Raw genomic sequence first — 24,529 nt, 5'->3', positions numbered from 1 at the left:
CTATATCAGCTCTCGTAGACTAACGAGATGAATGATGTGTAGTTCGACAATACATACTACTATGTGACCTGGACCACAGTGGGGGAGTAGAGCTGGACCTTGCTGAACGGTTTCTTCTCGTTTTATTTTAATGCAAATCTTACAGCGGTTATTTGCTAAAGGAAAGCTTGGAAGAAGTGGGCATGCAAGAACTAACACTGTGCTGTTCTCTTGGCTAACTTGTTGGTTTTTCATACGATGCTGAATTAATGAGGAGCTAATCATCAAATCAGGAAACATTTAGATATACAGTATCATGTCTTTACGTAATGGAACTTTGTTGCTTATTGAATACACCCTTCAGAGTTGGAAATAAAAGACCGGACTTTGATCACATCAACAGTGACAGCAGTCCACTAAGCTTTATGTAAAGTGGGATTTCAATTTAGTTTGTGTCAATTTTCCATTCCTAGATAGGACATTCTATAACGTAATACAGGGTTTCGAGAGATTAGGATCGGTGAAGACAATCGGAATGGTTTATGGTCGCCATCAATTCATCGGGATCTATTTTTCATATATATGAATCAGACTGTAATTTGAGAACAAATATAACGCTTGCTTACTAAGGACTCGGCGCCGTCATTCACAGGTTTAGTCACTGCTTGGTAATGGATTTCCCGACTTGTCAGCCAAGCGGCGAATCCAGAACATATTGTTTTATCTTTTCTGTCTCTCTTTGTGCCTTTCTTGGAGAAAACACCGTACTTTGGCTGTAAACTTGATGCTGATAGATTACCCAAGCATTGTCTATTTTCTCTGTGTTGAAGTATTTCTAGATCTACCAAAAGTGAATGATTTGTGGGTTGTTGTTACAAGGAATTGAAACCTAAAACCAAATGTCTTTCTCCGTCGGTTAAAGAGGCGTGACTCATTTGTATATTTTGGTGTCGTTGGAGATAAATAAGAGAGACAAAAAACAATTTTCGGAGGCGTTTATTGGCAGGAAGTGATATCACTATGTATACAGTGGTCCCGTATAATAAAAATCCCTAACAACGGTAATCATGTGATTTCCACGTGATTACCGTACGGCTTGTGTACAATTTTATTTTTAACTATATTTATCATGAAATTCAACGCTGAAACCATTTTAATCATTGCCTATCAGGTATCAAATTACGCTGATGTCAATTGTAAACAACTGTACAAGTTTAAATCGATATTCATACAAATCAAGATGTACAACGTACTCCTTAACACACACAAACCTCATACACACGGATATTTCAAATTGACAATATTCCCTACAACTGTTTATTTGACAATACCGTAATCTGAAAATGACAAAGATGTTTCTTGAGTCTGGGCTGAATTTCTATATATACGTGAAGTGGGCAGGTAAGGCACAGTTAAATAATGCATACAACACGCGTAGACAATAGGGTTAAGTTATACAACACGCGTAGACAACAGGGTTAAGTTTGATGGCTGAACACAAATACTGTTAAGCATCACTATACTTGAACATCACAGATGTCAGGTGAGGTTTATCCCTGATTTTTTTAACCTGGTCTGAAATAACTTAACTATTGTATTGAAATTAAACACTTTTGGGGAAAATGAAAATGCCCAAAGCAAATTTGTATATCGATAACCGCTCGGAGCACGGACTTTGATATATCGAAGTACTTGCTCGTCTTTACAAAAATCAGATCACTATGTTAAAAAAAACTATGTCAAGAAATATATGTAAAATTAAAAACGCTCTCAAAATACAGTAGGTTAAGTGTAAAAACTATCATGCATACTCCTTAATTCACAAAATATATACAGGCATCAACTCGATCACATTGGTCCAATAAATATGTTGTTATTGGTGGTGGAATTTTGATAAGGTCGTAAACAGGAGAAAACGTAACTTGTTTCACTGAATGTTATTACTGTAGTATCATATATTAACTAATACAAAACTGGAGCTAAATCTTGGTATGAGAGAGAAAACACAATGAATACTCCAGTTTATTTTCTATGATATAGGGCGGACCACCATCGTTATTCGTCAAATGTTCATTCGTTTTCGATATAAATGCCGGTATTTTTTTTGCTGGTTATTGAGGAACTTTACGCCTTATAGCGTTTCTTTCTGTACTTTTTCTCACTATGGTCCTATCACAGAACTAGATGTGTGAGAGTGACATAATCCCCCTCCCCGCCAGCAATCAAGGAGACGTCCGGAACGTTTTTGTGCTATTTGATTTGGGTTTACTTATGACTCATGAAATGAAATATTTGAAATTCTGTTTGCAATATTTGTTTTAAATGCCACTGGAGATACGCAAGGATTCCAATATCAGTCACGCCATTTTTGTGATTTTTTTAATAAAAATTCATAAAGTTAGAAAGACATGGCTTCGGAAAAAATAATTAACTGTGACCAAATAAGCCGGCATATTACCAGTATACAACAAGCTACCCAATTACAGTTTAATATTTGTATCTCTTACAGAGTAAATGGCAGAAACGAAATATCCTCAGAATGACTGACAATGGTACATGTAACACTATATGGGCCACCATTAAATGGTGGGGCGTAAAAAGTGAACTGGAATTTGCCCATGATTTTTATAACATACACACATAATGTAAATATATATTTGATGCCAGGAAAAGTTCATAACAGTATAATGGACAAAATTGAATAGAACACAATATTTTATCACAACTTCATATTTGATCTTAGGCAAGAGGTTTTATATGTCATAACATTACTATGTGCTCCTAGATATTACATACTTTGTTTATAGTTGTGTCCAAATATTTTAGAAAAATCAAAATATAATCATTGTCAGAAAAAATCATCACCTATTCATGTATGTTAACATTTTCTCTCCTAAGTCACAAGAACAGATTATCACCTCTCAAAATTACAGTAATGGTATTCATTGGTCCAATGTTTTCTGTTGTTGTGTAAACAATCCTTAGTTTTGTTCACTTGATAGCTTATCTTAGCAACAGATTCCCATCACAAACAGCTTTCACAAAACAATTTTTTTCATAATTTGTTTCAAATCATCAGCTTGGGAAATCGACCGTTAACTAGACTATGGCTTTCTGTACTTGTTTTATTTCAAGGACAATTTCACAGTGTAATAACACAGTTTCACTTTTTTTAATGTAGGACATTTTATTTGATCTAATGTGATTTTGACCGTTTTTTCTGTGATATGTGGTTCAGATGAAATGCCTTTGGTATGACAGGTATACCATTATATCTGTAGCCTTTTACAGTATTACTGTCAGTAGACATAAACTGACTGAGAATGTGAATACAAAGCTGTACATAAGGTCGTATACAATCATATATAGTCTTCAAACTGTGAGGACATTTGTAAAATAATTTACCAATATGAAAACCACTGGTATGTAAGCCTAATGACTGGCTTGGACTGTAAGCCTAATGACTGGCGTGGACTGTAAGCCAAACGATTGGCGTGGACTGTAAGCCTATTGACTGGCGTGGACTGTAAGCGGACTGTAAGCCTAATGACTGGCGTGGACTGCAAGCCTATTGACTGGCGTGGACTGTAAGCCTAATGACTGGCGTGGACTGTAAGCCTATTGACTGGCGTGGACTGTAAGCGGACTGTAAGCCTAATGACTGGCGTGGACTGTAAGCCTATTGACTGGCATGGACTGTAAGCGGACTGTAAGCCTATTGACTGGCGTGGACTGTAAGCCTATTGACTGGCATGGACTTTAAGTCTATTGACTGGCGTGGACTGTAAGCCTAACGATTGGCGTGGACTGTAAGCCTAATGACTGGCGTGGACTGTAAGCCTATTGACTGGCGTGGACTGTAAGCCTAATGACTGGCGTGGACTGTAAGCCTATTGACTGGCGTGGACTGTAAGCGGACTGTAAGCCTAATGACTGGCGTGGACTGTAAGCGGACTGTAAGCCTATTGACTGGCGTGGACTGTAAACCTAATGACTGGCGTGGACTGTAAGCCTATTGACTGGCATGGACTTTAAGTCTATTGACTGGCGTGGACTGTAAGCCTAACGATTGGCGTGGACTGTAAGCCGAACGATTGGCGTGGACTGTAAGCCTAATGACTGGCGTGGACTGTAAGCCTATTGACTGGCGTGGACTGTAAGCCTAATGACTGGCGTGGACTGTAAGCCTAATGACTGGCGTGGACTGTAAGCCTATTGACTGGCGTGGACTGTAAGCCAAACGATTGGCGTGGACTGTAAGCCTATTGACTTGTGTGGACTGTAAGCTAATGGCTGGTGTGGACTTTAAGCCTATTGACTGGTGTGGATAATGTTGTAAATGGACTAAGAACTGAAAGTATACATTTCTGAGACAAATATACATTGCTCTGGCAGTGAAATGTAGCATACCCAAAAAATAATTATCATAAAATCATTACTTCGAAGGCATCCATCACGGGAATGAGAATGTGTTGAAAAAACATTTTCAGTGATTTACAAAAAAAAAGAAAAAAAAAAAAAAACCAACAAATTCAGTGCCCTCATTAACATAACATGGTAATTTTTGATAAGCTTCAGTGATAGAGACAGACAATTCAACATCCTGGTAATGTTATTTAAGATCTAATATATAAAATATTCCTGGAATTAGGGTTTTCACACATCCATGTATATCCACATCTACCCTATATTTCAACAGATCATTAAATAGACTAGCTAAATTTCTAATTCTTTGTTAGTAGGAAAAACATTATGCTTCATATCTTGAATCTTTAGGAAGGACCAGTCACGGTAAGATAAAATAAACTGTTTATCCAAGTCACAATAAATTATTTCATTTGTTTTTAAAGAAATAGAGGGGCATTTTGCTTTTTTTTAGAACCCATTAAAATTGTAAAAACAAACATTCACACACTTGATCTTGGATAACTGCATTGAGATACATGGTGATAGGATACCTTAAATGTTTTCTCTGTGTACAGGTTCTGATGCTTGTTGTCGATAGCCTTCCTGATAACAACACATCTGGCTATAACAGCAGGCAAAGACATACATATATATAAAAAAATTTCAAATATCTGTACATTACCTGTGATAAGTCGTACTTGTTACTTTTACAACAAGTCCATGCTTTTTACATATTTTACAAAATGGATCATCATGGGATGTTTTCATAACAGTAATATCACCATTGCTCATCACAGGTAGAATTATATACATTTATATACAAAAACAATCACATCAGTGTACAAATGTATATATATCACATAGGCAAATATAACACAAAAAGCAGTAAATGCAGACAGAGTTTTTCGAGAAAATTTCTTCAGGTTGGTATTGTCAACAAAATAGAATTTAGAATTTCTGAAAATACAACCAGTAAACGTTGTAAGTTTGATGTCTCCATGACTACATGTTCACCTTCATCAGATACAGGATCAGTGTGAAGTGTACTAGCACTGACAAATGTAACGTACTAGATGGTTCAGGACATTGTTACCATCTTTTTTCTATAATTTATTAACCAATTCATCACACTTTTTACTACCTTAGTGTATATAGTGTTCTAGCAGAGTTGGTCAATTCTCTACCCTCTCATAAACTACATAAGCAGTACGCCAAACACTGATCAATTGTCTCATGAAGTTGACAGTTTAGACATCGAAACGTCACTCTGACATCTTTTACTGATTGCGTTGTAAGAACTTCTACATGGTAGATAGATTGACCTCCTGTATGTAATGGTTGCACCCAAGAGCTAGCCATCATAATCAATTGGTACACTTTACATGTTGCAGTCATGAAATGTATCAAAATCTTTCATACATTTTTCAAACAAATATTAAAAATATGTTGCATTTGTGTCCTGGTGAAGAGCTCTTTAGAAAAGGAGGTGAAGGTCGTCTAACATGCCACATGTATCATTAATATAATCCAGACAATATTCAATATGAATGTCAACAGTTACTGGAATGCAATCAAACTTCAATACTGGTATCTTCACATATATATTTAACATGCAAAGCCTTGTAAATTAAAGTTCAAAATTCAAAATAAATTCAAAAACATGTATAAATTTCCATGTATTAAAACAAGATTTCATATTAAAAAATGAATTCTTTTACACATCTTTCAAAACTTGATTTAAAATTGTTCATTCATTATGGGTCAGTTCAAAAAGTAACTCTAAATTTCAAAATAAAAAAGTGCACCTTTTTGTTCACATAAATTGATGTTTGAATGTTGTGATACAGTAAACAAAATTCATCATTTCACTATTCCTTAAACTACAGCCTGGTGAGAACTACATATCTTTTATACACCTGTAAATTCTAGAAATGGTCCTTCTCCAAATGCTTTATCACTTTCAATAATTAATTGAATAATAATGAAAATGGTGCAAAATAGCTTATTTAAATAATAAAAATAATTCTGACACACATATATATATATATATATACACACATTTATGTATTGTATATATATATATATACATGTAAATTAGTAGAATCAAATTTTCTCGCTCTCATTTCCAGAGTTTTATTTGTTTTGTTCCACACAAGTTTTAATCTGATATAATGTTTACACAACTGGTGTGGTATATCAAACAATATATAAAAAAAAATCATAAAAATGCATGCAATAGAAAACATTATGTACAACTGTAATTTTTTAACATGTTTTCGTACAAAAGGTTATCAGTGATAAAAAGACAACTGTGCATTTTAGGTCAAAATGCAAATAAATGATCCTTTTGCTTTATAACCATTTTCAAAATGACCTAATTAATGGCCCAACACTTTGGTTTTCCTCTCGTACATTCTACCACAATATCTTTCAGGTTTTAGAAATTTAAATGGAATTTCAAATCCAACAATCTGATATAAACTCTTCAGATATGGCATATCCAACAATAACAGAATATCATAACAAGTTGGTCCAGGAGTTTCCACGGAATGTGATGCTAACAGTATGCTGTAATAAAAACTTAACAGATCTGATAAATATTTGGAAATCTAGAGAAATATGCATTATTTTGAAATAAAAAAAATACAAATTACTGGTTCATATTTCAGATTTAAAGTTAAGATAATTCATAAATATATACCACAATAAGGAAGCACGACCTCCTTACACTGTGTATGAATGGTGATGTAATATACCAACCCTAGATTTGATGTTCAATAAGGTTTTAGCCTACATTTCTGACAACATTTCCCTAGGTTTACCCAATCCAAATTTACAAGACGATACTTGCATACAGTAAAATATTGGAAATTGTTATGCTGTACAGAATTTTGTTCAAACCGGATATAAAAATAGCTGTAAAAACTTTCATCATATACAAATTATATATACAAACAAAAACAAAGTATATACAATGCATATTTACCGAAAAATCAAATCTATAAAATAACATTGTCACATCAATTTTAAAAGAGAATAACATCGGGGATGTGACTTACATCAAACCGATATCACATAGAGCCTTATACCACAAAAGAGCTACCTTTCATCCAATTCTACCAACCAAGCTAAAGTGAAAACATCACCGACCTCAACCTCCCTTCCCCTCACCCCCCTCCCCTCACCCACAACCCCCTAGAAAAAACATGACAATAGTTTGCCTTTTCATATTTCAAATTGTATATCCTTCAGAAAATCACTGTCACTTAACACAGCAGACATGTAAACTGATTCAGTGTATTGAACATACACACTCCTACCATTTGGAGTCCTAAAGCATTTAAGTTGGACTTCAAATTTTAGAGCCATAGATCTAAACGAAAAACTTTAAAAGTGCAATGTTGACGTCACCGACACTGACACTGGATATCTATACAATGGTCAAGTGTTCACGACTTCTAAAACTCTTTTTTGTAGAATTTGTGCAGTAGATTGTGATATTGGATTCACTAAAGGTCCGGAAATAACTTTTTCCAAAATTAATCACACATTCTTGTCAAGCTATTCCCATAGACCATAGTTGTGTTTAATGACAGCTCCAGTACCAGGACCAGAAACTGCAGGGTAGAGATTCTGATACAGTGGTTACTCAGTCAGTTTTGAAAATGGCCTAGATCACAGTTTACAGGAACGATACAGGCATCTGTATATACCACCTACATGTACCAAGAAAATACTTTTAAAGAAGCAGAGAAAACTATAAATAAAAAACTCCACTTATTTATAGCTGGATACATACAAAAAAGGAATATTAAAATTTTCCTCATTGTCATGCACTTGTGAGTGAAAACATTTAAACATTACTATTAACAAAACATCAGACTGCCCAGCTACAGTGCAAACAACATTAGACCACCCAGTGACAGTGTAAACAACATTTGACCAACCAGCAACAGTGCCAAGAACATTACACCACCCAGCAACAGTGCCAAGAACATCAGACCACCAAGCGACAGTGCAAACAACATTATACCATCCAGCAACAGTGCAAACAACATTATACCACCCAGCGACAGTGCAAACAACATTAGACCCAGTGACAGTGTAAACAACATTAGACCACAGTGCAAACAACATTATACCACCCAGCAACAGTGCAAACAACATAACTTAAATATTAGATTGTTGGTATAAAATACATGCAAAAATTAATTTTGAAGGTATGCCCTCATATTGTATGTGCATTATCTATTGTTTGACTTGAAACATTTTTATTAATCATGTAAAATTTGAAATTGAAATTTTTCATACCTCAACAGGTATACATAACATGAGAGGAAGAGAAAAGAAGCATTTTTCATTGCTTAAATGTTTCTCACCAATATAAAGTTATGACAATCATACAAACGTCTTACTCAGTGTTTCTATTTTATCGTAGTTTTGAGGATAGAATGAATAAAATGTAGGTAAACTGCAGCCCATTTCCATATCTTAAAGGAGAATACATTGTTTTTGTTCAAGCATTTAACTTCCTCATAAAGTTTGTGACATTTGAAGGTTTTTTTATTTACTTTTTCTTCAAAAACAGACATTCGGTCCAAGATGTAAACTTTTTAAAGAAATATTACAAAACTTTGAATATTACTCTCAGCATGATATCAAAGAACAGCTGAATATGCATGAGACAAAGTTTCAATTTTTTTTATTTTGAATGAACATCACAGAATCTTAACATTTTAGTGTTTTGTGACCTTCCTTGATTTGTTTTGTTACTAATGATGCCTAATTAAGTCACCTAGAACTTGTTAAACAAATAAGTATTCTTTACAGGAAATATCAATAACTATATGGACGTGAAATCTGTATAAATTTACAAATACACAGACAGACAACAACAGCTACTTAGAATTATCATCTCTAGATTCCTAATTTGAGCAACATTTCATTGATGATTCACAATCATAAAAGTTTTTGATATTTGATATTGTTTGATATTGTTATGAATGAATTGTGATATTTCAGTCAAATATTTTTTAAATCATGCTGATGAATATTTTTTCCATGATATTTCTGAGACATCTATTTGAGCACTAAAAACGGGAAGTGATATTATGCAAACATTAATACCACTACAAAAAGCAATAATGATAATTACAAAAAAAAAAAATTAAAAAACAAAAACAAAAAAGGAAAGAGACTTATTTTTATCAAATGTAGATTTCTACTCAGTTTTAGGACAATAAAATGAAGCTTTGTTATCAAGATGATGTAGTTAATCTATTAGCTGTTTTTCTGACTTCTTACTTTTGCTGTTAATTGATATAATGTGCAAAAATTACTGAGATCTCTTGTAAATACACGGCAGTTAAAATAAGGCAAATATATGGCACCAAGAGGACAAGCCTGACCATCCTCCAAACTAAAACTTTATTTATGATTGAAAATAACGTTAAAAATGTTGTTTTTATCTATTAGACCACCAAATGGTAATTATACATCTTCTGATGACAGTAATAGTATATGACAAATGAAAATGAGTTCTTACATGAACAAAGGGAACCAAGATTGACAAGTTTCTTGCATAATTGTTTTTGGACGGTATGACATTAAAAGGTAGATAATTGGATCTTGGACGTGACACAGTTACTTCCCTTACTTTGATTTCATACAGAAGTTAAAAAAATGTTTTTCCAAAAATTGACACATACTTGAAATATAGTTTCAGTATAAAAATGTTCATTTTAAAATTATGTTTTTCAGCTTTGTAAAGAGCAGAGCATGCATATAAAAATATTTTGCGTTTCTTTTTTATCTACTTTATTACATTGTGTATTTTGTTTCTTAAATAAGAGTGATAAACAGCTGTACGATAGCTTTGCTACTGCAGTATTCGAAAACACACTGCTAAATACATAAGAATCCCTTGAAAACAGATTGCACCAGAATGTTACTATGCATGAGCCCTCCACTTCTATAAAGGTCAAGTCACAGTAGTTGCTATTCTGTCTTGCAGTATGTGGTTAAGCTGTTTTTAATCATCCTCCTGATGTCCAATTTAAAATAATTCCTTTTCAGTCTGCAGAGAATTTGATTCTGATTTCCGGTGGATTTACATTTGAGGTTTACTAGATGGAAGCCAGAGAATTTACTTATCACATCACTAATTCATCTTTAATCATGTCATCTAACTTGAGTTCACCTCTGATCACATGAAATTTATTTAGATGATAATGATCATGCATCCTTATTTTTAACAGTCACATGGCTTCTTGTATAAAATCACATGACTACTGATATAATGATCACATGACTTCTTAAAATCACATGACTCTTTGTTCTGATCACATGACTCCTTACTATGATCACAAGACATCTTATTTATGGTCTCATGACTCCTTACTTACTGACAGGTGTGTCCGACCTTCCATCATTATCACAAGAATCGCTCTCCGATACGGAGAGAGAACTTGAAGTTCGTAAGCTATCCAAATCATCGCGGAAATAATTGTGTTGAAGTGCTGAACGTGCACTTAATCGACTATGAGGATTGAATTGAATTAATTTCTGCAAAGAATAAAAGAAATTGTTTATTCTGAAATTCTACTATGTATAAAATTTTAATAAATATTTTTTCAAAACATTATTTTTAATTTTAATGACACACATGTTGTATACAATACATATTGGTAATGCTTTAAAATCAGGAAAATGTGTTAATTACCGACAATTGGATATCTAGTTAATCAATATGCATAGTTCATTTTATAATGAACCCCTGAAAACTGTTTTCAGAATGGAAACATTTCATTTAAAAATATAAAGAAAATGAACGTTTCAAAGAAGACAGGGGAAATGTTGCTGGAATAATAAAGATAGAAATGGATGGAGGTAGAAAAATATTGGTTTTAGTGATAAGTGGATGAAGGTATAGAAAGACTGGTGTTAGAGGATGAAGATCGTGTCAGAAACATTGTTGTTGGTAGAAGGTGGAAAAAAACAGCAATAACAATCATTTGAATAAGAAACAGAGCAAAACAATACCTCCCCATATTTCATTTGGAGAACATACTTATAATCAGACAAAGAATTTGAAAAATATACAACTGTATGTTACTCCTCACCTCTAAAAGGTCTTTTCCATCCGGGTCAATCTCGGGGATTAGCTGTTCCAGAGATTTTGGTGCAAGTGGCTTGAAAGAATTCCACGGTAATGTCACACTTTCTGGCCAATCTTCCTTTGATGGCAGACCAAGCACCCTAAACAAAAGCAGGCAAACAACTGAAGGTTTTTGTACATTTGTAAGTTAATATGGCAAAATTACATCATAACTAATATCATCAGGGAAATGACATTAACATAAAGATTTGAATTTCTTTGGTACTGGTTTTATTTGAGACTGGATAATATAGAAGTGTCATCATCTAAGGGCATAGGAAACAGTCTTAAGTGTGGGTCCCAATTTTAAGTGGTAGAGGTTACAGCTGTGGGAAGTAGGGGTCACAGCTAAGGGTTGTCAAAATTTTTGGTGATGGGAGTCACAAATTTGGGTGATGAGGTTGATAATTGTTGGTTGTGAAAGTTGTAATTGTGAGAAGTGGGTCCCAGAGGAGTCACAACTGTGGCCAGGGAAGGGTAGGGGGGCCTGAGGTTATACCTACGGGTGGTGGTGGGGGTCACAAATGTGGTTGTTGAGGGGCTTCAGCGGTTAATGGTGGGAGTAACCTTGACAGGAAATGAAAATATCTTCTCCCTTACTTCAGACATTTTGTAGTTATATAATAACACAAGCTTACAAACATCCTCTATTTAACCTAAATATGACTTACTTACTCAAATATTTTTGAAAGTTGGTTGATATCTGAATCTCCACAAAACAATGGTCTGAAAATGAAAAATCAAACGCATATTATTTATAACTAGCACCAATTACAGAATCACAAAGAGAGGAAAAGAAAAAATTGAAATGATTCTTTAGACAAATCCTGTTAAGCATAGTTAGACTTAATTTGAACACTGACAGGTCAGCAAGGGCCAAACTATGTGATTGGAAATCTGCCCACCCCTCCCCATCCCTCCCTTAAACTCACACATCCCGCACTGACAGATTACCGGCAAGACCTTAAGTACACTCTGCTACAAATGTCAAGACAGCTGTTATGAAAAGAAAGATTACCCATGCTAACAAATACATTCAACAATCTGATTTATAATAAGTGACCTTGACCTTCAAAATTTCTATATAGGGCCCTAATTAACAGATATTCCATAATGGTAGGAAATACTCAACAATGACAACAGAGAGTAAACTGTAACAGTGTTTGAAATGCAATATAGATACATCTATAATAAGAAATAATTCGATGGACTAGCCATATGTTTATCAAAACAACTGGTGGCTGAAACAGATTCCTGCACTAGAAACTGATAATGAAACTGACTTTATGTAGGGACGGCCAAATTTCATGGCAATAATTTATAACAAACTGTCTATGAACTGTTTCTCACAGACACAAAATCAAATGTCAAGTCTCTATAACTAACAGATAAAATTTTTTGTAAATACTTAGATACACAATCCACACCATATTAACCTAAAACAACACCAAAAGTGATGTCATAACTAGTCATTGTATATATTATGATATGGGTGCCCTTTAGCATTTGAAAGTCTGTTTGATTTGATGACATCACTAGTAATGAAATTCCATATTAGCAATATCATTTTTTTCTTGTTGCAAATTTATTTATAATATATTTCTGTATATTATATTAAATGCATAAAAAATTGGGGTTAGGGTTTGACATTTTCATGCTAAAATCACTGCATTGGAATTTTGTGCCAATACACTGGGTATTTTAAGTACTATATCACGTACAGTGCAAGCACTTTACTCCTTAAAGAACCTATATGAACCAAGCAGGAAGCTACATTCCACTACTTTGTATAAACCTCTGTAAACTGAAACCAAGTTACAATGCATATCCATTTTGAAAAGAAAGATTGACTAAAATATCATATACATTTAATACAGGTTTCAACAAGGAAGACAAATTTGATTTTTTTACCTTCTATTGAAGAGTTCCACAAATATACAGCCACAGCTCCACATGTCAACAGGAGTAGCATATGCTGCCTGAAGGATAACTTCTGGGGCCCGGTACCACAAGGTCACCACCTACAATTTTACATTAGTAGCTATAGTGACTTTGTATATTCCGATATAGAACAAAAAAGAATATCATGAGGACATGTATTCCACATAGGAGCAGATAAAATCAAATCTAAAATAAAATTTACACACCAGTTTCTGATAAGTCAACATTTATATCAAGCCATCACATGTAATTAAGTAAATCTGATGTTTGGAAATTATTGTTACATGCCAATATGATAAATATATATGCAATTTTTTGACAAAAGTATTTCTTTAGTGTCCTTATTAACTGTAGTGGTATCTCCTAACATTCTTTAAAAGAGCTTTTCACTACAGAAATCAAGAGAAAATATTGGTCTATCTGACCTTTAAGGACTTTTGTGTCCTACATAAGGGATTAGGTAATGTGATATATTGGTCAATCAGGACCTATAAGGCATTAGAGCTGGTAACACATCAATGAGGCCATTGAGTGGAAGGACCCATAACTTTTAATCCAAACTTATAGCATCTATAACAAATCATTATTTGAAAAGGCATTGGCCTTAGCACTTTGACACCTATATGTGGCAATATTGCCCTTTCATCTCCATGTATGAACAAGTTGGCCCTAGAACGTTTTATCTGTCTGTAAATACGATGGGCCTTGAGCTTTGATGCTTTCTGTCGAGACACTGACTCTAAAACTTTTATCCCTATCTGAAGAAACTCTGGCTCTAGAAATTTGAACCCAATCTGTAGACATTGGCCATGGAACTTTGAACTCTACTTGTGGAGATTCTGGCCATTTAACTTTGACCCCAAGTCTATAGACATAAGCCATAGAACTTTGAACTCTATTTGTGGAGACACTGACCTTAGAACTTTGACCCTTATCTGTAGTTTTTATGGGTTTTTATTAAATACCAAATCATTGAGACACTGGAACTAAATCTTTGAATACAATTCCAATAAAGATTACCACTGATGTGAGAGCCATTTGGAAGCCATACACCCTGGCCAGTCCGAAATCAGCAAGTTTGAGCTGCCCCTGTCCAGTGACCAGGATGTTCTGGGGTTTGAGGTCACGATGCACTATTCTGTGGGCGTGTAGAAAGTCTACACCATTAAGCAGCTGGTACATCAGGTCCTGGGAAAGTAAGACTTACTAATTAATAATTCTACAGTAAATCAGGTTTATTGCAAACATATGACTACTTTACAAATCTGAAATCATCACACCATATTAGGAAAGAACTTAAATACATAATAGTGGCAGCAATGAATCTGATTGGCCAATTTTTATGATGTATAATGTCAATCATTTTTGTCGAAATTTTCTCCCTTTACCCTATTTATTAAAACAACCCTGCTAGATTCACATATGTTTGGATTCTTTATCACATATTTTAACAAAGAAATGTATTTGTGTCCATCTCTGAATGTAATTAAACAACAATGCTAGGAATTACCAAGGGTATATTAAGTAGTATACAGTGAACCCTTGATAATCCAGAGAGCACTGTTCAGCTGATCTTGTGTATTGTTTTATTGCTGCCAGTAAGATAATTCATGAAAACTCTGGTTTTTATATTCATCAACTAAATTCGTCATTTAAATGTTTGCTTCTTGAACATGTTCCTTATTTTACCTTAATTCTGTCTGGCCCAAGTCCTGGAGATGGACAGCCTTCCAAGTAAGTAGACAGATCCTGGTCTATGTATTCAAACACCAACATGAGTCGGATCTCATTCGCTGTTGCCTGGGAATGGCGAACATCTAGTAATCTGTTACAAGAAAATCCAATTGAAAAAACTGAATCACAGATGTTAGTATTGATAAGTAAACAATACAAAAAATAAAGTAAAAGATTGGATTTTAATAACCTAAATCAATACTAACCGTGGCTTACAAGAGAGTATATTGAAATATGTTCTTTACAGTCTAAACTGTATGTATGGGGCGGGGGGTGGGGGGTGGGGGTTGACATGTACCATTAATTAGCCTAAATTATTTCAATCAAGAAATAATAAATTAGAAAACCCCAGACTGACCAAATACACCATTTCATTCTTATTAAATGTTGTTTTTAAGGTAATAGACACAGATTATGGTGATATTTAAACACAGTTGTAAGACTGAATTCAGAGTAATTACATGTACAAAATGATAAAACAATTGGCCTGCTATAAGTATTTATGTTTACTAAGTACTTTTCATGTATCCTACTAATTACATGAATTTTGATATCAGCTTTTTCGCTCCAGTCTAATAGATTTTGTAATTATTACATAAATAATCATTTTTAATTCATATTATGAATATACTACCAATAAAATGACATTTAGAGGTCATACATGAATCAGCATATTGAAATAATGCTGAAATTGGGCAGAAATTCACAAATAGTGGTACATGTATAACGGTAATGTTTTTCAAATACAAGATAGTCGTTCAAACACACTGAGTAACAGGCTACAGGTACAAAACCTATCTTGGTGTAGTGGTTACCAATACTGATCCTAGAATTCGATTTTTTCAGTAATATCACAATACATAAATAGCCATGAATTTCACAGAGAAACAATGAAAGTCTAGTTTTCTCCCTATAAAGTGATAGTGCTTGACAAAAAATCAATATGAAAAGATGATTTAGTGGTACCTTGTATATAGCATGAAAGGACAGATATATTATTTTTATATGAATACCTACATGTATAAATACATAAATTATAAACCTATTAATATACAGGTATTGTCCTGTGTATACGTACTGATTATAGCCTGTTCGCATACAGGATACTGTACATTGGGGCATAGCAAGGTGCTTTTAATGTATGTAGACCAGAATAAATAGGGAGTGCAGGGTTTTTTTTTAGGTTTTTATGCCCCTGCTCAGGGTACAGGGGTTTTTAGGTTTTTATGCCCCTGCTCAGGGTACAGGGTTTTTTTTTAGGTTTTTATGCCCCTGCTCAGGGTACAGGTTTTTTTTTAAGGTTTTTATGCCCCTGCTCAGGGTACAGGGGGTTTTTAGGTTTTTATGCCCCTGCTCAGGGTACAGGGGTTTTTAGGTTTTTATGCCTCTGCTCAGGGTACAGGGGGTTTTTAGGTTTTTATGCCTCTGCTCAGGGTACGGGGGGTTTTAGGTTTTTATGCCTCTGCTCAGGGTACGGGGGGTTTTCCAACAGTTTTTAAGAAATACTCTATAAGAATAATTTGGCAAATGATTTGCTTCCTTATAATGTAATAATGTATACACAGCTTTGTTTTTGTAAAGGCAACTATATACCTTGTACATAACAGTGAAAGGATTACTTCAGTAATATTGATTTTATACAGTTAACAATTTTGATAAACTTTATCTTTAAATAGACTCTGATATAAACAGAAAAAAGGGTTACTGTTTGGTTGTTGACAATCTAGGTCAAACATATTTTCATACAGGTATGTTTGTACCATAAACAAGAGTAAATATACAACATTCAAATCTCTCATTCAATTTTGTATTGATAAACTCGAAGCATTTAAATTCACCCAGTAACAGTGCAACTTGTATGATATAAATAGCTATTTAAATAGACATTTAAATGTCTGTATATTTATATCTACCAAAGTCCTTTGGTACATTTAAATTGGAATTTTATTCATACCATTTTCTTGCATACATACACAGGTAGATATTGGTAATACATTATCACACACCACAAGACACTGTATAAACAATCACATATCTGACATTCTTCTGCCAAGCCAACAAGCAAAGTTCCACAATGACAGTGACGTAGACACTGACATTTTGACCTTATTTTAAACTGAAATCAATCAATTGATTGTATACAGACAGATTACAGCCTTTTTCAGGTAGATCACAATTTGAGTCACAAACAGGTAAACTGAAGTCATTAATTTTGTTTACCAGTTACTTTCAAATTTGATTCCTTCCTTACAAAAATTCTGGAGCTCATAATAAACTCAGTTTTATTCTTGGTAAAAACAAATCAGTTTTTCTATAATCAATGGAATGAAACAGGGTAACACCCTTTAGGTGATCCCCACCTGTTTCAATGCACCCACCTGTCAACCTAGCAACATGACAACAAACCTGTTGCTAATAGATTATCATGTGACCTTTAAATTTGTATTGCAATCATAGTATACTATAATCCAGACTTTAGCCTACCAATTAAACTTAAAAACTTGTGAATGAAATAAAATCATATTAAGCCTTGTTAAGTATTCATATGTATGGTAATAATACACCCCAGATTAGAGATCAAACCAACCATATCATAAATACAATGATAAACAGATCTACCAAACTACCTATACCGTATACAATATACTTTGTTATGTAAATTGCAGCAATTAAACACAAGGACTTAAGTTATTTATCCAGTAGTACTGTTTACAAATGATATTAAAAAGTCAGTGGTGGTTTTGAGTTTTTAAAACAGTCTCGACAGATTTTGTCTAGACCACAGTGTCCAGAATTGGATAAAGGCAATGTTCAACAACCTTTTAAGCACATAAGTAAGATATGTTTACTCCATCTGAGATCCAGTTTGTGTGGCCTTCCAAGATATGACTCATGGTGTTTTATTGAAATGATATCAAGTTGAAATTGGCAAACAGCAAAATCATTTAATACATGTCATTGTTTAACATCATTGCAAACTCCATAACTTAAGAATGTTAAACTACTGTAGTAGTTGATGTATGTTTGGGAGTGGACGGTTTAGAGAATGGTTTTGGAATCAAATCTTGTGTTATACAAGAAAAGTTTAACATTTCTTGGTCAGAAAATTTCAACAGCGTCCTCCAATAAGTAAAATCTTAATTTGCTCTTTATAATTAGCTGACAATACCAAAATTTTAAATGCTGACAGCCTATCAACTTGACATTCCATATAACACATCAATGACTCATTCTGGATTGAGCTTGATTAAAAAAATCACAAAAAAAAGTAACCAGTGCCGCTTTGATTATATCGCCTGTGCAAAGCTTGCTAATTCACAAAGTTCATGAAGCAGTTACAAAGATGTGCATACACAGCAGTATGGATGAGTAACTGATAATGTGTGGGTGTATATAGATCTTAATACCAGTCAAGTGTTTACATATATAAATAGTGTTCCAACCCCAATTAGTATTTTCTTCCTTATATCTTCTGTTACTAGTGTAAAAAAACAGACTGGCTACAACTACTACTAATGACATCATATAATATCTGAAATCATGATGTATCGGACTCCTAGATTGTAATAATTGATATCCTTGATTATTATAAAGAAAATTTCTGTAAGTTAACAGTGCTCCCTCTCTCATGCACAGTGACATCAACGTCCTCTCGTGCACAGTGATATCAACGTCCTCTCATGCACAGTGACATCAACGTCCTCTCATGCACAGTGACATCAACGTCCTCTCATGCACAGTGACATCAACGTCCTCTCGTGCACAGTGACATCAACGTCCTCTCGCGCACAGTGACATCAACGTCCTCTCGCGCACAGTGACATCAACGTCCTCTTGTGTACAGTGATATCAACGTCCTCTCGTGTACAGTGATATCAACATCCTCTCATGCACAGTGACATCAACATCCTCTCATGCACAGTGACATCAACATACTCTCAGTGACATCAACATCCTCTCATGCACAGTGACATCAACCTCCTCTCATGCACAGTGACATCAACGTCCTCTCATGTACAGTGATATCAACGTCCTCTCATGCAGTGATATAAATGTCCCTTCTCTCATGCACATTTGTATAAGTGCCCCTTCTCCTTTGCAAAAAGGTATAAATGTCCCTTCTCTCATACAAACTGGAATCATCATTTTGTTTAATTAACTTGCAAATATTGGAATCCAGAAATATCTACTTGATCATTTGAATAATATATCGATTGTTTGAGAAATGACATCATAATTGTATAGACATAGTAATTACAAGTAGATGACTGTATTTGACTGTAAATAGTAATGATAACTTTGACTTGAACCTTATAAAGTAAATTCTAATACATGACTATTGCTTATAGCTTTATATATATAGATTGACTAAAATCTCTAACACTTAATTTATGTCACCAGAGTGAAATCACTCAAAGGGTTGGTGACTTTCTATAAATAGTAACACTGTGACCTACACTTATCACAGTATACATATATATATATATGTAACATATAGTTTTAAAAAAAACTCTAATGTACTGGTTTTTATCATGATACTGTAGTTGCTAAGGTGACGAAACTGATTCAGGGCGAGATGGAGTCCAAGTGAAATGGGACATGTACATAATTAGCATGGGTAACACTATACAAACCAGCATTCTTAATTCCACCCACTAAAACCAAAAACAAGGGTGGGAGCTGGTCATGAAAACTCTGAGAAGTAAGATGTACTGAGAATACATATCTGATAATCTCACAATGTATTTTACCAGAAAATGTACCAAATAGTGTCAGGATGTATATTACAAGATATGGTATCAGGATATAACACCTAATGCAAGGACATGACTTACATAATGTACTCAGTTAACTGACTACAAAATGTAAAGAATCAGTTTACCACATAACATCAGTAGTTAGTTTACTATGAAATGTCAGGAGTTTGTTTACCACAAAATATCAGGATGTTATTTACCACATGTCAGGGTGTTATTTCAAACAAAATATAAGGAAGTTATTTACCACATAATGTCAGGATGTTATTTACCACATAATGTTAGGATGTTATTTACCACATAATGTTAGGATGTTATTTCCCACATGTGAGAATGTTATTTACCACATAATGCCTGGATGTTATTTACCACATAATGTCAGGATGTGATTTACCACATAATGCCTGGATGTTATTTTCCACATAATGTCAGGATGTTACTTACCACAAATTGCTAGGATGTTATTTACCACATAATGTCAGGATGTTATTTACTACATGTGAGGATTTGATTTACCACATAATGCTAGGATGTCATTTATCACAAAATATCAGGATGTTATTTGCCACAAATTGCTAGGATGTTATTTACCACATAATGTCAGGATGTTATTTACTACATGTGAGGATGTTATTTACCACATAATGTCTTGGTGCTATTTACCACAAAATATCAGGATGTCTTTTTAGCACAAAATGTCAGAATGTGATTTACCACATGTCAGGATGTGATTTACCACATAATGTAAGGATGTTATTTACCACAAAATGTCAGGATGTGATTTACCACATAATGTCAGGATGATATTTACCAAAAAATGTCAGGATGTGATTTACCACATAATGTCAGGATGTTATTTACCACATAATTAAAGGACCTACTTTACAACAAGATGTCAAATTTATTTAACCAGACAAAGCATACAGTGTCCAAACATCATTAGTCACTAATTAATGTCAGCAAGTAAATACTTGCCACATAATGTCAGCACATATTTTACTAGATCATGTCAGAATTTAATTTACCATAAAATGTCAAAGTTTATCGTATGATATTAATTTGGATGTAAGCAGACTGACAATGTCCTGTTCCATAAACATCTGTAAATATTTCATATACACCTGATTATATTTCTTTTTATACATACCTTAATATTTAATATGCCTTATATACCTGATAATATATTATACATACCTACCATTTCTGTAAGATATACACACCTGACAATATTAGGATGTTCGTAGTTTTCCAACTGTTTCAGAAGAGCTATCTCCCTTATTGCACTCATAGGCATCCCCTCCTCTGTGTTCTGGATGCGAATACGTTTCATGGCCACAATTTGACCATCATTTTTCAAGTCCCGAGCTTTGTATACTGTTCCATATGCTCCATTTCCTATCATAGATATCTCCTCATAGTTCTGATCGGAACCACTCTGGACACCTCTTCCCGACATCATTGCTTCCTTTTTGCCAAATTACCATGGCAACAGGAGGAAAGAATTCTATCTGAATCCCATATTGTGGCAGGGTCACAGCATCATTAACAACTTAGGTTAACCTGAAAAATAAATGATACAATTATCAAATGTTCTTAAAACGTTTAAATATATTACAGAATGCTGTCAGCATGTCTAGAGCTTGTATGCTAGGTTTACCATCAATGAGCAGCTAGGGACATTCAGATGATGGCTACTATACTGACCAATATATGGGAGACCAGGGGCATGCCATGCAGAGTAAGCAGGGTAAAATGTACATGTCTTGACCAAGGACACTAAACCAACAACACAGACAAACTACAACTGGCATATTCAAATGAAGTTACATAAGCCAACACTCTGCAAATTGTGCTATTGTGGTCCCACTTGACTAGAACAAATTACATAGTAAGTCAGATCTACAACACACAAGTGTTTTTAAATAGACAAGTAACATGCAAATGGTCTTAATAGACAGGTAACACAAAACTGGTCTTTATAGACAGGTAACACATAAATCTTGATAGATAAGTTAAGAAAGATATTTCCGCGAAGTCACAACAGGAATTATTCAAGAGATGTCAAAAATGTTCTAGTCTTAAGTGTTACATATCCACAGGTATAAAAGGCGCTGGCATGGACAATCAATGAAAAGCAGACATACCTGTAATGGACACATGCTGTTTTTGACATTGAGATTTAACAAACAGAATTAAAGTTTTAATGACTATAATATTGAAAACAACACAACTGACCCTGGATAAACTACAGTTCATTTACCTATGGATTTACTACTTAAGTATGTGCCTTACAGTGCCAAATCGATTGATTTTAAACACAATTACACCCATGGAGTTTGGTTGAATCAGAATCTGAAGGGGGTGTGGTGCTGAATTCATAGTGTATGACTAGATCTTTCTCTTACACCCACCTTGGGTTATAAACATGCTGTCAAGCCAACTCAGGGGACATTCCATTGGTATCCACTTACTGTTTTATGTCTCAACTCAAAATCCTTCTGTTACAAATAACTTAACAGTGAAGTCAAATCTATTGTACTGACGTCCACCGTATAATGTCTAGGTTGTTAAGAAATAAAAAACATAACACCTTTTACTGTTTACTGTATTAATTAGGCAAAAAGCCTGTGAATAAACTAATCCAAATCTACCTCTGTTCAGTAGAATTAACAACCAATGCATGCTCTCATATTTCAGATAGTTCATGACATATAAGTGAAAACCTCTATATAAAGGACACTTTGTAAAACAGAAGGTCAATACAGACCATGTGTATAGATCATGTGTATATCTGTATCTAAAAGACAATTTGTATTAGGAATTACTCAACTCATGCTGGTCAGGTGTTACCTTCAATTACACAAAAGACACTTCGTATTACTGATGGCTTGTGTCACATTACTATCAAAATATGTTAATTTTATTTTTTATAAATGTTGAAGGACAGCTCGTTGATCATTCTCACAATACAGATGCACCTTTTATTAAAATCTAGAAATGATTGCAGATGGTACTTGAACCATCAAATTATGCATCAACATCCTAAACACAAACATTCACATATACATTAAGAGGTTACCTGCTGTGAGAAATTCTAATAACATTTATACAAAACTTGGAAACCAGCAAAGTTATCATCTTATATTAAAAAAAAATCATCCTGGTTATTTATTTCAGAGTTCAGGCAGCAGATCTAGACATGTTTCACACACTTGACAAATGTCTGAAACAAAATGACACTGAAGCAAATATTGGGATATGTTAGTGACTGAAAGTGTATCCTCCTTAGAATATGTATGTAACCCTGGTAAAATACTAGCCGCAATATACCACTTGGCTAGTGAGAACTTCTCTTTAGCTCGATTGGTTGAACGTCAGACTAGTAAGCCAGGGGTCACGGGTTTGATTCCTAGCGGAAGCATTGCAATAAATAATGACCTCTGTTACATGTAGAAAATCCAAACCTTGTTTTGAGGTAAAGAATTCCAATTAATATTCAGTGTCAGGAAAGTTTACAGTAATATGAGTAAACACAAACAAGGAAAAGAAATTAAACCGGTAGAGCAACCCAACAGCTACCCAACTCAGGTTTCCTACATGATGATATAAACAACTCTACCAATTGACTATGATTTTCTTCATAATAATTTCCCGTGTACATCTTAATGGATATTCCTAAAAGTCCTTCCCTTGTGGTGTTATAGGGTGACAATGTGAATGAGTGAGAAAAAAACATGTTTCCACTAACTGTAAGTGGCCTATGGGAAATCAAACCTAGGTCTGCTGTGTCACAATCCATCACAAGTTGTAGTAAATCTGGAAGCTTGGGTCTATCCTCAACTTAAGAACAGAGATCACATGCCATGTACAATCGAAATAAACCACACTGACAACCAATGTACAAGTCTTTTACAGTCATCTAGACTATTACCATACCTTCTTCCTGCATGGATCTGATACAAAGATCCTGTCCCTAATTTCATCACAATCAAAGTCAGAACGTTTAACTGGATGTATAGTTTCAGCATTGAACTTTTAAAGATTGTGAAATTTGGAAGTTGAATTTTGATTCAAATATAAAACTCAATATTTTGGTCATGAAAAGATACTCTAAACCATGTCTAAACTTTGAATCCCCGAAAGTATCTCTGCAAGTTTCCGTAAATAACTTTTTTCCATCAAGAAAATCTTGCAAATTTTATAAGGGGACTTTTGAACAGATGTTCAGAGCACATCTTAACAATTGTTCCTACATAAATCACATGCATTCTTCAGTTCAACATTACCTAATTTATACTAATAAATTATCTTACTGAAAGGTGTTAGTTACATCTTCAAGCATATCATAAGTTGAATTGAATAAAGTTACAGTAGCTGACAAAAAACAAAAGCAATGAAAATAGTACACTTTCTATTGACATATCAAAATTATAATTGGCATGGCTAAGGTTATCTTCGAGGCCTTGTGAAATTAGTCACATATTTTGCTCTCTTGAAACATGATGTAACAAATTAGATTCAACAAGAGAGTAACAATGTCGGACGATCATCAGAA

At 34.1% G+C, this 24,529-nt stretch overlaps 1 protein-coding gene across 1 annotated transcript; it reads right to left on the bottom strand.

The window, feature by feature from the left end:
• Positions 1 to 10,782: 10,782 nt before the first annotated feature.
• LOC132548270 (cyclin-dependent kinase 6-like) lies at positions 10,783 to 23,923 on the bottom strand. The gene is made up of 8 exons (XM_060212121.1): positions 23,906 to 23,923; positions 21,195 to 21,409; positions 15,173 to 15,308; positions 14,504 to 14,671; positions 13,454 to 13,563; positions 12,218 to 12,268; positions 11,508 to 11,643; positions 10,783 to 10,950 (listed from the first exon to the last, which is right to left on the bottom strand). Exons 1-8 carry the CDS (start codon positions 23,921 to 23,923, stop codon positions 10,783 to 10,785), a joined length of 1,002 nt encoding a protein of 333 aa, XP_060068104.1.
• Between the last annotated feature and the right edge of the window lie 606 nt (positions 23,924 to 24,529).

This window comes from Ylistrum balloti, unplaced genomic scaffold (genome assembly GCF_031769215.1).
Source record: "Ylistrum balloti isolate Yb309-2 unplaced genomic scaffold, AGI_CSIRO_Ybal_v1 Utg370006, whole genome shotgun sequence".
Taxonomy (NCBI): domain Eukaryota; kingdom Metazoa; phylum Mollusca; class Bivalvia; order Pectinida; family Pectinidae; genus Ylistrum; species Ylistrum balloti.
Note: the sequence above shows the minus strand (reverse complement) of the source record. Positions and strands in the feature narration are given on the sequence as shown.